Source organism: Symphalangus syndactylus, chromosome 11 (genome assembly GCF_028878055.3).
Source record: "Symphalangus syndactylus isolate Jambi chromosome 11, NHGRI_mSymSyn1-v2.1_pri, whole genome shotgun sequence".
NCBI lineage: Eukaryota > Metazoa > Chordata > Mammalia > Primates > Hylobatidae > Symphalangus > Symphalangus syndactylus.
The window spans coordinates 61760182-61775715 of NC_072433.2; the positions used below are offsets into that span (position 1 = coordinate 61760182).

A 15534-nucleotide genomic window follows, 5' to 3' on the forward strand; every position below is an offset into this window, starting at 1 on the left:
CTTGGCCTCCCAAAGTGCTGGGATTACAGGTGTGAGCCACCACGCCTGGCCATCTTGTTTTTTTTGTTTGTTTGTTTTTAAGAGACAGGGTCTTACTCTGTTGTCCAGGCTGGAGTGCAATGGCACAATCATAGCTAACTGCAGTCTCAAACTCCTGGGCTTAACTGATCCTCATGCCTCAGCCTCCTGAGTAGCTAAAACTACATGCATTGGGCCACCATGCCTGGCTAATTTCTTTTAAATTTTTGGAGACATGGGGTCTTGCTATGTTGCCCAGGCTGGTGTTGAACCCCTGGCATCAAGCGATCCTCCCATTTCAGCCTTGCAAAGTGTTGGGATTAGAGGCATGAGCCACTGTGCCCAACTCCAGTCTTTTTGATTTTAGCCATTCTGGTGGGAGTGCAGTGGCATCTCACTGTGGTTTTAATTTACACTTCCCTGGCAGGTAAGGCTGTTGAGCACCTTTTCATGTACCTATTGTCCATTTTAAAAACTGGATGGGCTGGGTGCGGTGACTCATGCCTGTAATCCCAGCACTTTGGGAGTCTCAGTCGGGCTGGATCACCTGAGGTCAGGAGTTTGAGACCAGCCTGGCCAACATGGTGAAACACCGTCTCCACTAAAAATAATAATAAAAAAAAAATTAGCTGGGCATGGTGGCAGGCACCTGTAATCCCAGCTACCCTACTTGGGAGGCTGAGGCAGGAGAATCGCTTGAACCTGGGAGGCAGAGATTGCAGTGAGCTGAGATCATGCCACTGCACTCCAGCCTGGGCAAAAAGAGTGAGACTGTGCCTAAAAAAAAAAAAAAATTGGGATGGGCCAGGCACAGTGGCTCACACCTATAATCCCAGCACTTTGGGAGGCCAAGGTGGGCAGATCCCTTGAGATCAGGAGTTCAAGACCAGCCTGGCCAACATAGTGAAACCCTGTCTCTAATAAAAATACAAAAATTAGCTGGGCGAGGTGGCAGGCCCCTGTAGTCCCAGCTGCTCAGGAGGCTGAGGCAGGAGAATTGCTTGAACCCGGGAGGCGGAGGTTGCAGCGAGCCAAGATTGCACCACTGCACTCCAGCCTGGGCAACAGAGCGAGACTCTGTTTCCAAAAAAAAAAAAAAAAAATTGGATGCTTATCTTTTTCTTATTGAAATTCTTTATATATTACGGCATGAGTCTTTTAATAAAGTTTTATGTCACTAAAAATTTACGCACACACATACGCCAATGATCACTTCAAACAGTTAAAGTCATGTTGATCCTATTAGTAGAATAAAATTAATGTTTTTAATTTTGGAAAATGACCCCAGATGAGCAGCCTTCACTCCAGTTTGGTTGGGCAGGGATGGAGGGTGGTGGTGAGGCTCACTTGCTTCTTCTTCCCCCAGGATGGTCTGACTGTGACTCTGCATTAGCTTCTTATGGACCAGGGTGGAGACTACCCCATCAGCTGCTTTTCAGAGCTAGGCTCTCACAGCTCAGCTGCCTGCTCACTGTTCACCATGTGTCTCCCATGTGGCAGCTTCTGGGAACCTGCAGATCCTGGGACACCAGTCTCATCCCGAGGGAGCTCATGGTCAAGGAGAAGAGTTAGATCAGCGAGCAAGGTGGCGTGACATGGAGTGCTGAGTGCAAGAGGTCTGTGTGGTCAGGACGCTGCAAGAGAAAGACTGGAGGCCCCTCGCTCTAGATAGGTCCCAGGGAGCTGATGTCATTTGAGCTGTGCCTTGATGGGTGAGCAGGAGTCTCCAGGCAGAGGGGGCAAAAAGCACCGTTCAGGCAGGGGGTTGGTTTAGGGCTTCCCAGAGAGGGACAATCTAGTGGCTGGAGAGTAGGGTGCGCTGCGCGACAGGGCTGGAGAGTTAGATTAGACCCAGGAATGGCCCCTCACACAAAAGACAGAGCCTTTCCTTCCTCAGTTTCCAGGGAGTCCTGGTACCAGGAATCGTGTTTCCTGCGGGTCACAGCATTCCATCCCATCCTGCCCTCGGGGTCAAGATTTGCTCAGTGAGTGGTCCTTTGCAGGATGACATTTCTGTTTAGAGGAATCATTATTTTTTAACCAAAGTTATTACTGACCACAAGACAGAGCATGCCACTTGGTGCTTAGTGCACACTAAGGCAGTATGGGGTCTAGCCCCTCCCCTTACCTGAGAACACTTCTCTAGGAAAGAGTGACCTTTGGTTCTGCATCATTTTTCTTCTGGAGTTGGGTTCTGGTGGGCAGGAGATTTGAAGAAAGCTGGTCTCCCTGGTGCCCAGATTTCTGGGCTGGCTGGGAGAAGCAGGGCAGGAACACTTGGAGCAAGGGTACCATCATGGGTGCGGCCCTTCTCGATGGGGTCCAGGGTCTGCATGGGCTGTAGCCACATGGCAGGCGGGAGAGGCTGCGTGAAGGGCATACCTGAAGGATTGGGCCTGCCAGAGGAAGCTTCTGGCCTTGGTGATCTCCTGGGCCAGGATCCTTAAATCATCTCCTTCAAATGGTGGCAGCATGGGATCCTTGAAAAGAGGAAATGAGGGTAAAGATGATAACGGGATGGGAGCTGAAAATCCAAAATCTCAGAAAAAGCATTTTAGAGCTAATCACATTCTGGCTTCCATCCAGTGCAGGAAATCTTGTGAGCCTCTGCTTGTATATCTCCAGGGTCAGGAAGCTCACTACCTATCAAGAGAGTCATTCTGTAAAGGGGACACTTTGAAATACAGTGTCTGAGAGTCAGTGTAGGGAGGGGATGGTGGCAAAGCACGATGGTGTCAGAAACTGAGTGAAGGTGGCCCCACTCTGGGCCAGTGGAACAGAAATGGCACAGGTTCCTTATCTCACTGCTATTCAGTAGAATCTGTTCAGCCATTTTTTGCATTTCTTCTAGTAAAATAGACTCACAGGTATGCTTTTCATTTGGTTGATTTTAGAGACAGAGCCTTGCTCTGTTGTCCTGGCTGGAGGGCAGTGGCGTGATCATGGCTCACTGTAGCCTCGACCTCCTGGGCTCAAGCTATCCTCCCACTTCAGCCTCCCAAGTAGCTAGGACCACAGGCATATGCCACCACACCTGGCTGAGGCATGCTTTTTAAAAAATGTTAACTAATAAAATGTCAGCACCTAGCTTTAAAAATACATCTTACCAATCCCAGCAGTTTGGGTGGCTGAGGCGGGCGGATCACTTGAGGTCAGGAGTTTGAGACCAGCCTGGCCAACATGATGAAACCTCATCTCTACTAAAAATATAAAAATTAGCTGGGTGTGGTGGCAGGCACCTGTAATCCTAGCTACTCGGGAGGTTGAGACACGAGAATCACTTGAACCCAGGAGGCAGAGGCTGAAGTGAGCTGAGATCACGCCACTGCACTCCAGCCTGGTGACACAGCAAGACTTCGTCTCAAAAAAAGAAAGAAGAACAAAGAAAAAAAATACATGTTTCACAGTTAATAAGACCTAAGAAAGAGAGGAAGCCACCCCTTCTGCCTGGCAGTAGTAGTACAGCAATACCATTCTGCATGCAAAAACAATTCAGAGAATCTGATTTGATAAGGTATTAAGGTGATAGCCTTAAACATATCTTCACTCGTTTTTCTGTGTAATAAGGACACTTGGGTGAATATTCATTACTTTTACCAGTTTGTTCAGTTCTCTGTATTATTTATAATACTTGTCCCTAGAAGAGCTAGTTGAACAAAGGAGTCATGTAAGGCTACCCAGACTTCGAAGATTATGCCAGCCGAGTCTGACGGTTCACGCCTGTAATCCCAACACTTTGGGAAGCTCAGGCGGGAGGATTACTTAATCCTAGGAGTTTGAGATCAGCCTGGGAAACCTGGTGAAATCCTGTTTCTACAAAAAATTAAAGAAATTAGCTGGGCATGGTGGCGCACCTGTGATCCCAGCTACTCCAGAGGCTGAGGGGGGAAGATTGCCTGAGCCCAGGAGGTGGAGGCTGTGGTGAGCTGTGATTGCGCCTCTGCACTCTAGCCTGGGCAACAGAATGAGACCCTGTCTCAAAAAAAAAAAAAAAAAATTATGCCATGTCCTGTGAAAGTAACCTTTAATCTCTGAAAAGAAATCTGGAATTCTGATTGGTTGTCTTACTTGATAATTTGTTGCCCTGGGAATGTTATCACTGACAACATTGCATTCCTAAAAGGTATAAATATGTGCAGAATTTTCCTATTAAGTCAGAAATGGATCATTTAAATCTATGACTTTACTGGACTTATTACTTAATAGATAACCTATGACTTTGCTAGATCTATTGCTTAACTGACAACTTGAATGTCTGTATTTCAATGAATTGAACCCCGGAAAACACAAATATGCAGGAATTAAAGCACAAAGTTTAAGATCATGGGTGTCTTGGGGCTCTAGCTATACCACTTCCTCTGACTTTAGTTTTTTTTGTTGTTGTTTGTTTGTTTGTTTTGAGACGGAGTCTTGCTCTGTCATTCAGGCTGAAGTGCAGTGGCGCGATCTCGGCTGACTGCAACCTGGGTCTCCCAGGTTTAAGCAATTCTGCCTCAGCCTCCCGAGTAACTGGGATTACAGGTGCATGCCACCATGTCTGGCTAATTTTTGTATTTTTAGTAGAGACGTCGTTTCACCATGTTGGCCAGGCTGGTCTCAAACTCCTGACCTCAAGTGATCCACCCACCTCAGCCTCCCAAAGTGCTGGGATTACAGGTGTGAGCCACCGTGCCCAGCTTTAGGTGTATTCTTAAACCTTGTTGGGCCTGTTGTTCATCTGTTAAATGGGTACAATATTAAAAGAGGTAATCTACATAAAGCCACATAAATTCCCAACAAAGGCAAACTGGCCTGACCATCAGGAAATTTAACACCCTCAAATCCTGCTTCTTTCCCAGCCTTGAGGAGAGTCAGCCTAAAAGGACAGAGGCAGGGAAACCCAATCCTTTTTAGCTAATGTTTTGTCTCAACGAAAAGCAGAGATCTTTTTAGTCAGAAGGAAAACCCAGGATGGGCGTGGTGGCTCATGCCTGTAATCCCAACACTTTGGGAGGCTGAGGTGGGAGGTTCACTTGAGCCCAGGAGTTCAAGAAGGAAAACCCCATGCCTGTTGATATTTTATTGAGCTGTTTCAACAGACCTTATGCTCAGTGGCTCTGCAACCTACCTTTTCATTGATGAAGACTTTGGTCAGCAGGCTGCGAATTTTGGAGAGTGTGTCCTCACCCACAGGGCAGTGATAGCGTCCCCCGGTGAAGGAAGCCAGCTTTCTCAGGAACTCAACTGCTGCTCTGGAAGGAAGGGACAGAGGGCTGGTGGGGAGGCTGACTGACCAGGCAAGTTCCTGTGACTCCCCATGTCCATGGGGAACCTAAGTCTGTGGGGCTTAAGAGAAATCAGCCTGGCAATGGGTGGTGGCTTGTCCCATGGAGACCACCGTTAGAGGACACTTGCCCCACCAGCTTATAGACGGCCATAGCAACTGCTGCTGCTTGAGGGAAGAGGAGTCCCCGTGTGAGTGTCATCATTTAGCCTGGACCCCCTGAAACCACACAGCCCACACACTCCAGCCCCCATTTCTTCTTTTCTTTTTTGAGACAGAGTCTCAGTCTGTCACCCAGGCTGGAGTGCAGTGGCACAATCTTGGCTCACTGCAACTTCAGCCTCCCAGGTTCAAGCAATTCCCCTGCCTCAGCCTCCTGAGTAGCTGGGACTACAGGCGCCGGCCACCACACCCAGCTAATTTTTGTATTTTTTTAGTAGAGACGGAGTTTCGCTATGTTGGCCAGGCTGGTCTTGAACTCCTGACCTCAGGTGATCTGCCTGCCTTGGCCTCCCAAAGTGCTGGGATTACAGGCGTGAGCCATCGTGCCCAGCCTAGCCCCCATTTATTTATGGGACATTTATCCAGTGCCTACTATGTGTTAGGCCTGTAAAGGACACACATATTATACTTATGGGGCTCATGATTTAGACCAAGAGATAAAATGTGTCCCTATGCAGTCTGTTTTGCTAATAATAAAGTTTTTCTTTTTTTTGAAGGAGCTGAGTATGTCTTATCTGACATGTGTTCTTTTTCACATTTTTGTTTTATTTTGTAGAGATGGAATCTTGCTCTGATATCCAGGCTGGTCTTGAACTCCTGGCCTCAACTGATCCTCCCACCTCAGTCTTCCAAAGCACTGGGATTATAGGCATGAGCCACTGTGCCCAGTCATAACACATGTTCTATAGTGATCATTTATAAAAATAACCATGACGATGCTACATTAATATTTTTCTCTCTAGCTTTTCCCCTAAATGTCCCCTAAATATTCACAAATGTGATCCCAGGGAAGAGTAGGAGGGAGACTGTAACATGACTGTGTGAATCCCGTGCAAATGTGTTTCCAGGCTGGAGGAAGTCAGAGGGAAATATCTGGGTAAAGAGAGGGGTTTTCACCCTGTGGTGTGACACCGGCTTGGGCCCTCTAGAAAAACAATGCTTCTCCTAATTTCTTTCTTTTCTTTTCTTTTTTTTTTTTTTGACAGTCTCACTCTGTTGCCCAGGCTACAGTGCCATGGTGCAACCTCAGATGACTGCAACCTCTGCCTCCCTGGATCAAGCGATTCTCACATCTCAGTCTCCTGAGTAGCTGGGATTACAGGCGCCTACCACCACACCTGTCTAATTTTTGTAATTTTAGTAGAGATAGGGTTTCATCATGTTGGCCAGGCTGGTCTTGAACTCCTGACCTCAAGTGATCCACCTGCCTCAACCTCCCAAAATGCTGGGATTACAGGTGTGAGCCAGCACGCCCGGCTGCTTCTCCTATTTTCTGATTTACAGGATTAGGGCCCAGGAGAGACCCGTGTCTAAGTGAGCAGCTAGATTAGGTGAGGAGCTTGGATCTCCCTGCTGAGATGTGTGGCTGTGGAAAAAGAATAAAACTCAGTCAGACTCCATATTGCACACCTGTCTGAGCAGTTCAAGGAAATGGTGTGCACTTTCACATCTCTTTTCTCCCTGAGTCTTTGGACTTCATTTAGGACAAGGCTGCAGCTTGTGTCTGGCTTTCCGTCGGTCAGGAGGTACAATCCTTCCAGATCATGGAAACCGAAAGCTTTCTGAAAGAACACAGGAAGGCTGTCAGGCTCAGGGGAGAGGCTCACCCAGAAGACAAGAAGCAAATGTCTAAAGTTGGTGCCTGCTGACGCCTCTGCCAAAATGCATCTGATTGGATGCCACTGACATGTTCAAAAAGACTGAGAGATTCTTTCAGCCTCACACAGACCAAGGAAGCTGCTGAGGTTTAGGAGGAAGAGCATGGCTCACTGCCTAGCTGGTTAATCCCAAGCAAGTCACTTAACCTCTCTGAGCCTCTGTATCTTCATCTATTTTTTTAAATTTTTATTTTTTTAAGATGGAGTTTCATTCTTGTTGCCCAGGCTGGAGTGCAATGGTGCAATCTCGGCTCACTGCAACCTCTGCCTCCCAGGTTCAAGCAATTCTCCTGCGTCAGCCTCCCAAGTAGTTGGGATTACAGGCATGCGCCACCACGCCTGGCTAATCTTTTGTATTTAGTACAGATGGGGTTTCACCATGTTGGTCAGGATGGTCTCGAACTCCTGACCTCAGGTGATCCACCTGCCTTGCCCTCCCAAAGTGCTGGGATTACAGGTGTGAGCCACTGCACCCAGCCTGTGTCTTCATCTATAATGTGAGAACATTGAGAATCCTTTTCTCACTGGGGTGTTGGCAAGATGAAATGATGTAGTGGTTTGTAAATTCTAAAGTGCCCTTTGTAAATCCTAAAGCATCGTGCAGCGTCAGCATAGGGGATGATGGTATTTGTTTTGTGTCAAGGTCGGGCTCCATGGTGGGACTTGCCAGCAATGCTTGCAAGATGGAGGTGCTGCCTTGAGCTTGCAGGTGGGTCACCCATTGCATAGCCTCATGACATGCTGTATCTGTGGTCTCCACCAGTGTGTCCTGCCATGACTGAAGGCTGTCTGCAAAGCTGAGCAGGTTAAAACTGGGGAGGAGGAAAAGAGGAGGTGAGGGGCAGAGAAGGGGAGAAAAAGATTGGTTAGAACAGGCCTGTCTAGATTGAATTCAGATAAGTTACCCTCATGAGGACTATTCTTGCTTATCACTGAAGACCCCTACAACGAGCCCCATGGCCCCTCAGGGATAGGGCTGTGGGGCCTCTTGAGAATGAGAGGGTACACACTGACAATTTGAATGCAGACAGAAATAGATTTAAATCCTAGCTCAAGCCAGACACAGTGGCCTGTGCCTGTAATCCCAGTACTTTGGAAGGCCAAGCTGGGAGGATTGCTTGAGGCCAGGAGTTCAAGACCAGCCTGGGCAACATAGTGAGACCCCCATCTCTACAAAAAATAATTTTTGTTAAATTAGCCAGGCATGGTGGTGTGCGCCTGTAGTCCAAGCTACTTGGGAGGCCGAGGTGGGAGATCACTTGAGCCCAGGACGTTGAGGCTGCAGTGAGCTATGATCACACCACTGCACTCCAGCCTGGGAGACAGAGTGAGACCCCATCTCAAAACAAACAAACAAACAACCCAAACAATCCTAGCTCAGCCAGTGACTGGTTACCCCATCTTCAGCAAGTGTCTTAACCTCTTGAAGTCCTGGCTTCCTTTTCTGAAAAATGGGGGCTGATAACAACAACACCTCACGGGCTCATTGTGAGAGTTGATGAAATGATGCGTGTAAACCGTCTGGTGCACAGAAAGTGCTCAATAACTGTATACTCTGATTAAGGCAAGAACAAGGCCTAGTCTAAGATGAGAGTCCCCTGGGGTGCCCTTCAGGTCAACACTTCTGGATAGGGAAAATAAACAACTTCCTCCACTCAAAAATCAAGTTCACAAAAATTTTAAAAATTAAATCATTAAATAATTTAAAAAAAATCAAGTTCAGCTGAAAGCCATACTTCAAGGCTACATGGTAGTTCCTTTGCTGTGCTTGCAATTGTCCCTAGGCCTGAAATTAATTTCTAAAATTTTTTTTTTTTTTTTTTGAGGCAGGGTCTTACTCTGTTGCCCAGGCAGGAGTGCACTGGTGCAATCATAGCTCACTGCAGCCTCAACCTTCTGGGCTCAAGTGATCCTCCCTCCTCAGCCTCCCAAGTAGTTGGGGCTACAGGTGCACACCGCCATACCCAGGTAATTTTTAAATGTTTTGTAGAGATGGGGTGTCACTTTGTTGCTGAGGCTGGTCTTGAACTCCTGAGCTCACGTGATCCTCCTGCCTTTGCCCCCAAAATTGCTGGGATTACAGGTATAAGCCACCATACCCAGCCTCTAAAAACTGCTTTCCTTCACAGCAGAGCAGAATGCAGTGCTCTTTCCTACTCAAATGTGTTACTCAGAAGAGCATCTCAGAAACTCCAGGCCTGTTGGCACTGAGAGGAGGGGGCATACTTGGCCAGGGAAGTCCCAGGAACTGCCCCTTTGATCTTCCTGATCAGCCCTCACCTCCTACCTGTCACAGCGCTTCCGCAGCTGTTCCCAAATCAGCAAAACCAGCTCTGTCTTCACCTGCTGCAGGTAGGGGTCCATGGACCCTGACGTGTCCAGCAAAATGCATACTTTGCTCTCCAAAACGGCGCCAAACAGTCGGCGACTCCCTGCTCCGAGACAGATGGGGCAGAGACAGGCAGGGAGTGAGGGGTCCTTCCTCTTGGGTGGTTTCCCTCACTCTGTCTATCAACTGTCAAGTCTTGTGACACCTGTTGCCTGCCTGACCATTGATCGGATGTCACCCCACTGGGAGATGGCCTTTGTGGTGCTGCGGGAGGGGTCGATTTTCCAAGAGCAGACCTGGTCAGTAGTTTGGGCTTTGGGAGATCAAGATTTCAGCTCTGGCTTTGTCTGTGATGAGTTGCACAAGCGGTTATAACCTCCTGGGCTTGAGTTTCCTCATCCTTAAAGTTAAGTGATTGTATTAAATAGTATCATGATATTGTTTTGAAATATTAGATAGTGTTTGGGTGTGTACTGGTATGTGAGCTGGGGGATTTGTACTAAGAAATCGCTGGATTTCTGGTTTTATGTCACTGTTCCCGGGGGTAATGTGAACCGGAAGTGGAGAGAGGCTCTCGCCTTCTCTGTCCCAGCTCAGCCTCTGACCTGACAACTGTAACTGAAGCAGTCATCATGACGCCCCTGTCCATGGACCGTCTATACCAGGTCCTACTGCAGAGGACTGGACCTAATGAATTTACACAGGACCCTGAGTGGCACATACAAGGCCACTTGTAGGATCTCTATATAGGACTCTCTTCCTCCCTCCTCCTGTTGCCCCAGAAACCCTCCAGGCCCCATAGCCTGAATCCCCTCCTGTCCAGTTCTAGCTGTCTGCCCGTCTTCTTGGGCTTGATGCTTCAGACTGTCTCTTAATCCACAGCCCAACCCTGTCCATTTTCCTCTCCAGGAGGGGACTTGATGCTCTCTGTAAAGAGGTCCACGGTGGCTCACACCTATAATCCCAGGACTTTGGGAGGCCGAGGCAGGAGGATTGCTTGAGCCTAGGAGTTCGGGGCCAGCCTGTGCAACATGGTGAGACTCTGTATCTAAAAAAAATAAATAAAGTAAGCTGGGCATGGTGGCACATGCCTGTAGTCTCAGCTCCTTGCAAGGCTAAGGTGGGAGGATTGCTTCTGCCCAGTTCGAGGCTGCAGTAAGCCATGACCGCACCACTGGACTCCAGACTAGGTGACAGAGCAAGACCCTGTTTCTAAAAAACAAAACAAAACAAAACAAAACAGAGAGTTTCTGCTCTGTCAGTTCCCCTTACCATCTGTACCTCCAGGGGCTGTTTTGCTGGGGCCCAGTCAACATTAAAGCAAACCTTTTGACAGTGAGCCCCTTGTCACTTGCAGGAAGGCAAGGTGTGGCAGGTGGCCTTGCAGAGCAGGCTGGGATGCATGTGAGCTCCCGCTGGGGCTCTTTGGCCCATGTTCCACCTCCCTGTTATCCAGCCCCTTGCCTGTCCTCTGAACCCACTGTCATTTTTTTTTTTTTTTTGGACAGAGTTTCACTCTTGTTGCCCAGGCTGGAGTGCAGTGGCGCGATCTCAGCTCACTGCAGCCTCTGAGATTCTCCTGCCTCAGCCTCCTGAGTAGCTGGGATTACAGGTGCCCGCCACCATGCCTGGCTAATTTTTTGTATTTTTAGTAGAGACGGGTTTCATCATGTTGACCAGGCTGGTTTTTAACTACTGACTGGTGATCCACCCACCTCGGCCTCCCAAAGTGCAGAGATTACAGGCATGAGCCACCATGCCCGGCCTCCCAGTGTCATGTTGTATCTGGATGATGTTCCTGGCCTAATCCTCTGATCTACAGTTCTCGAAGGCCTGGCTTTGGAAGGACTGACACTGGGGTCCCTGGGGCTAGCCTTCCACATCCCCTCATGCTCCTCCACTCTTCAGGGCAGTGGGCAGGCTCACCGGACAGCAGCCACTGCAGCCTCTGGACATAGCGCCTTAATACCTTCTCCAAGTGCCTGATGTACACCTCCATCTCCCTGGGCGTCCACTGGATGTGTCTCACCACTCCCTGGGTTAAGGCAAGCAGAGGCAAGCACCCACCCCATCAGCCATTTCTTCATATCCCCATCACCCCCTAAAATTGTTTATTCCATCGTGGTTAACAATTCTCAAAATATTTGTTGGCTGGGCACTGTAATCCCAGTGCTTTGGGAGGCCGAGGCAGGATCACTTGAGCCCAGGAGATCAAGACCAGCCTGGGCAACATAGGGAGACCTCATCTCTACCAAAAACAGAAAAATTAGCTGGTGTAGTGGCATGTGCCTGTGGTCCCAGCTGCTTGGGGAAGGCTGAGGTGGGAGGATTGCCTGAGCCCAGGGAGGTAGAGGCTGCAGTGAGCTGTGATGGCACCACTGCACTCCTGCCTGGATGACAGAGCAAGATCCTGTCTCAACAAACAAAAACCCACAAAAAACAACCATCTGTTAAGCATATATTTTTTGTTTGTTTAAAGCCTTTTTTTTCTTTTATTAAACTAGTAGATTTATGGTTCTACAAAGGAGTAGGGAATTGGGATTTTTTTTTTTTTGGTAAATGCAGTTGCTATATTAATAAAAATCATAATAATCTCTAATTTTGTTTTTTTTTGAGACGGAGTCTCACTCTGTTGCCCAGGCTGTAGTGCGGTGGTGTGATCTCGGCTCACTTCAGCCTCCACCTCCCAGGTTCAAGCGATTCTCCTGCCTCAGCCTAAGTAGCTGGGATTACAGGCGCACGGCACCATGCCTGGCTAATTTTTGTATTTACAGTAGAGACGGGGTTTCACTGTGTTGGCCAGGGTGGTCTCGAACTCCTGACCTCAGGTGATCCGCCTGCCTTGGCCTCCCAAAGTGCTGGGACTACAGGCATGAGCCACCGTGCCTGGCCAATAATCTCTAAATTTTAAAATAGAAAACTCTTAATGGTGGGGTAAGAAGTTCATAAATTTTGAACTAAAAGATGACTTCGGGTGGAGAGGGGCAACATACTAGAATGACCCTACGTTCCTCTAGCGAATAATTTTGAATTTTGTGGCTATTTTTAGTTTCCCCTAATCTTGACAATGTAGGATAAGAGGGCAAGGAGAGAAATGATCAGATTTTCATTCTGTACTAAATTTACTTGCTCCAGTGTCAAAGCAATAAAAAATCACCCCAAAATTAGAAAATAGAGGAGAACCCTTCACTTCCTATCACAACCCCTATTTGCTGCCATAACAGAACCATCATCAGTATTGGGGTACAGCATTCTTATGGGTGAACACTTCAGCCATGGCCCAATCTTCTCAGCAATTGCTACTTTTTCTTATCTTTTCCTTTTTATGTTTTAAGAGACAGGCTGCTGCTCCATGGCCCAGGCTGGAGTGCAGTGGCGTGATCACGGCTCACTTGCAGCCTTGAACTCCATGACTCAACTAATCCTCCCGCCTCAGTCTCCCAAGTAGCTGGGACTACAGGCACACAGCTGCACCTGGCTAATCTAATTTTTTTTTCAGAGATGGGGTCTTGCTATGTTGCCCAGGCTGGTCTCAAACTCTTGGGCTCAAGCAATCCTCCCACCTCAGCCTCCCAAAGCACTTGGTATTACAGGCAGGAGTCACTGCACCTGGCCTCAGCAATTGTTTCTAATTCTTATTCCAATGAGCTCATCTAACCCTGGAATGGGATCTTAGGCCCTCTGGGAGGTTGGCTTTTCTTCCAACAGGATTTTGCATCTCCTATTTGGTGAGGGGAGTCCCACTTTGGGGAGTAGGGCAGTTCCTACAAGCAGAAATAGAAGCCACAGTGCCCTACACTGCTCTCTGCCATTTGCAGCTGAGTTGGGGGGAGAAAAAAAAAAAACGATGAGGAAAATTGTGACTTACATGGATCTCAACGCTGGGGAAGATGCTGCAGTGTTTGGCTGATGCTGATCTCTGTCCTGACTTTTGATGAGTGCAGTTGGGACCCATGCATCTGGAAATCTCCAGCTTCAATTTTTTGAGCCCATATTTTGCCACCCACTTTAGAATAAAGGAAAGAACATTATCTTAGGCAATTCAGACTCAACTGAATGATCATCTGACTCATCTATGAGAACCTCATGTTTGAAACCTGTATGATGTTTGAAATGTGGGATTCCCAGGTCCTCACAGAGCATCCAACCCATGCAGATTCCTTCCCTGGCTTTGGGGGAGAAATGCACAAGAAATATGGGGGGCAGGCTGGGCGCGGTGGCTCATGCCTGTAATCTCAGCACTTTGGGAGGCTGACAGCGGTGGTTTTCAAACTCCTGAGGTGAGGAGTTTGAGAACAGCCTGGCCAACATGGTGAAATCCCATCTCTACTAAATACGAAAAATTAGCCAGGCATGGTGGTGCATGTCTGTAATCTCAGCTACTTGGGAGGCTGAGGCAGGAGAATCGTTTGAACCCAGGAGGTGGAGTTTGCAGTGATAGTGCTACTGCACTCCAGCCTGGGCAACAAGAGTGAAACTCTGTCTTAAAAAAAAAAAAAAAAAAAAAGAAAGAAATACTGGGGGTGAAGAACAAAAATCTATCGTGCACCTCCCAGACCCTAGTCTAGTGGACACTTTTACTTCCCTAACATCCATTTCAACCCCACCTACAACATTGTTTAGTATATGTGCTGCTGAAGCAAGCACCCCACCTACAATATTTGAGTGGAAAGCCCTGATTGATCTAAAGCTCAGACTCTAAACCAGTTAGGATAATCTCAGTCTCCTTGTCACAACAAGGGACACAAGAATGGGCAGGCTCAAAGCAGCCAGGGATGGCATCCGCCATTGGCACAATCAGAACCACACTCAGGCTTTTATTGAATAGCTGTGGTACAACCATCCCCTTATGCACAAGAAGGGGAGTTTCTGTTGATTTCACTTTAAAGAATCTTCACATCAATCTTATTTGACTGGCACAATTGTCCTTATTTTACAAAGGCAGTGAGATTGAGTATAGCTAGGTGACTTGCCCAAGGTCACCCAGGCAGGAAGTGACAGACCTAGATTTTGAATTTAGGTCTATTTAACCCTTATCCCATTTGCCACCACAGTAAGCAATTGTTCTTATCAGGTTTGTCCTTTTTTTTTTTTGAGACAGTCTTGCTCTGTCACCCAGGCTGGAGTGCAGTGGCACAATCTTGGCTCACTGCAACCTCCACCTCCCAGTTTCAAGTGATTCTCATGCTGTAGCCTCCCGAGTAGCTGGGACTACAGGTGCATGCCACTGCACCTGGCTAATTTTTGTATTTTTAGTAGAGATGGGGTTTCACCATGTTGGCCAGGTGGTCTTGAACTCCTGACCTCAAATGATCCACCCACCTCGGCCTCCCAAAGTGCTGGGATTACAGGTGTGAGTCACTGTGCCTGGCCGGTTCTCATTTCTGATTATGCCCGCCACTCCTAGAAGTAATGGTTGGTGGATGGAATTACTCTATTGCTTAATGGGCATGTGCTGGTATGGGTGACTTAATACCTCTTGGCTTGAGCAAACTGTATGCTTTCTGGGTAAGTTGATAGAAGAGCTAGTCCTTCTCAAGCCCCTTCCTTGAGGGTACTTCTTGTACACCGAGCCTAGGAGAAGCAGAGTAAGGTCATTGCTATAGTTTGGATGTTTGAGCCCCTGCAAACCTCATGAAATGTGATCCCCAGTGTTGGAGATGGGCTTAATGGGAGGTGTTTGGGTCATGGGAGCGGATCCCTCATGAATAGATCAATGTCCTCCCTGGTGAGAGGGTGGGGAGCGAGTGAGTTCTCCCTCTATTACTTGCCGCAAGAGCTGGCTGTTAAATAAAAGCCTGGCACCTCCCCATTCTCTTGCTTCCTCTCTTTCCATGTGATCTCTGCACATACCAGCTCCCCAGCGCCTTCCACCATGAGTGGAAGCAGCCTGAAGCTCTCACCAGATGCCCAAACTTCCAGTCAGCAGAACCCTGAGCTAAATTACCTAGCCTTGGGTATTCCTTTATAGCAGCACAAATGAACTAAAATGGTCACCCTGTGTACCTCTCTTCCCTCCCCCTGAATCTCCCACTGCTCCCTTT

At 48.0% G+C, this 15534-nt stretch overlaps 1 protein-coding gene across 1 annotated transcript in view; it reads right to left on the reverse strand.

The window, feature by feature from the left end:
• Positions 1–1172: 1172 nt before the first annotated feature.
• The window catches only part of VWA3A (von Willebrand factor A domain containing 3A), a 55752-nt gene continuing 41390 nt past the window's right edge, over positions 1173–15534 (reverse strand). The window contains 10 exon segments of the mRNA XM_055299092.1: positions 1173–2031; positions 2147–2271; positions 2401–2498; positions 5126–5249; positions 6914–7065; positions 7829–7973; positions 9449–9593; positions 11417–11525; positions 13359–13496; positions 14967–15064. Of these exon segments, the coding sequence (XP_055155067.1) occupies positions 1958–2031; positions 2147–2271; positions 2401–2498; positions 5126–5249; positions 6914–7065; positions 7829–7973; positions 9449–9593; positions 11417–11525; positions 13359–13496; positions 14967–15064 (1208 nt within the window). The 3' untranslated portion in view covers positions 1173–1957.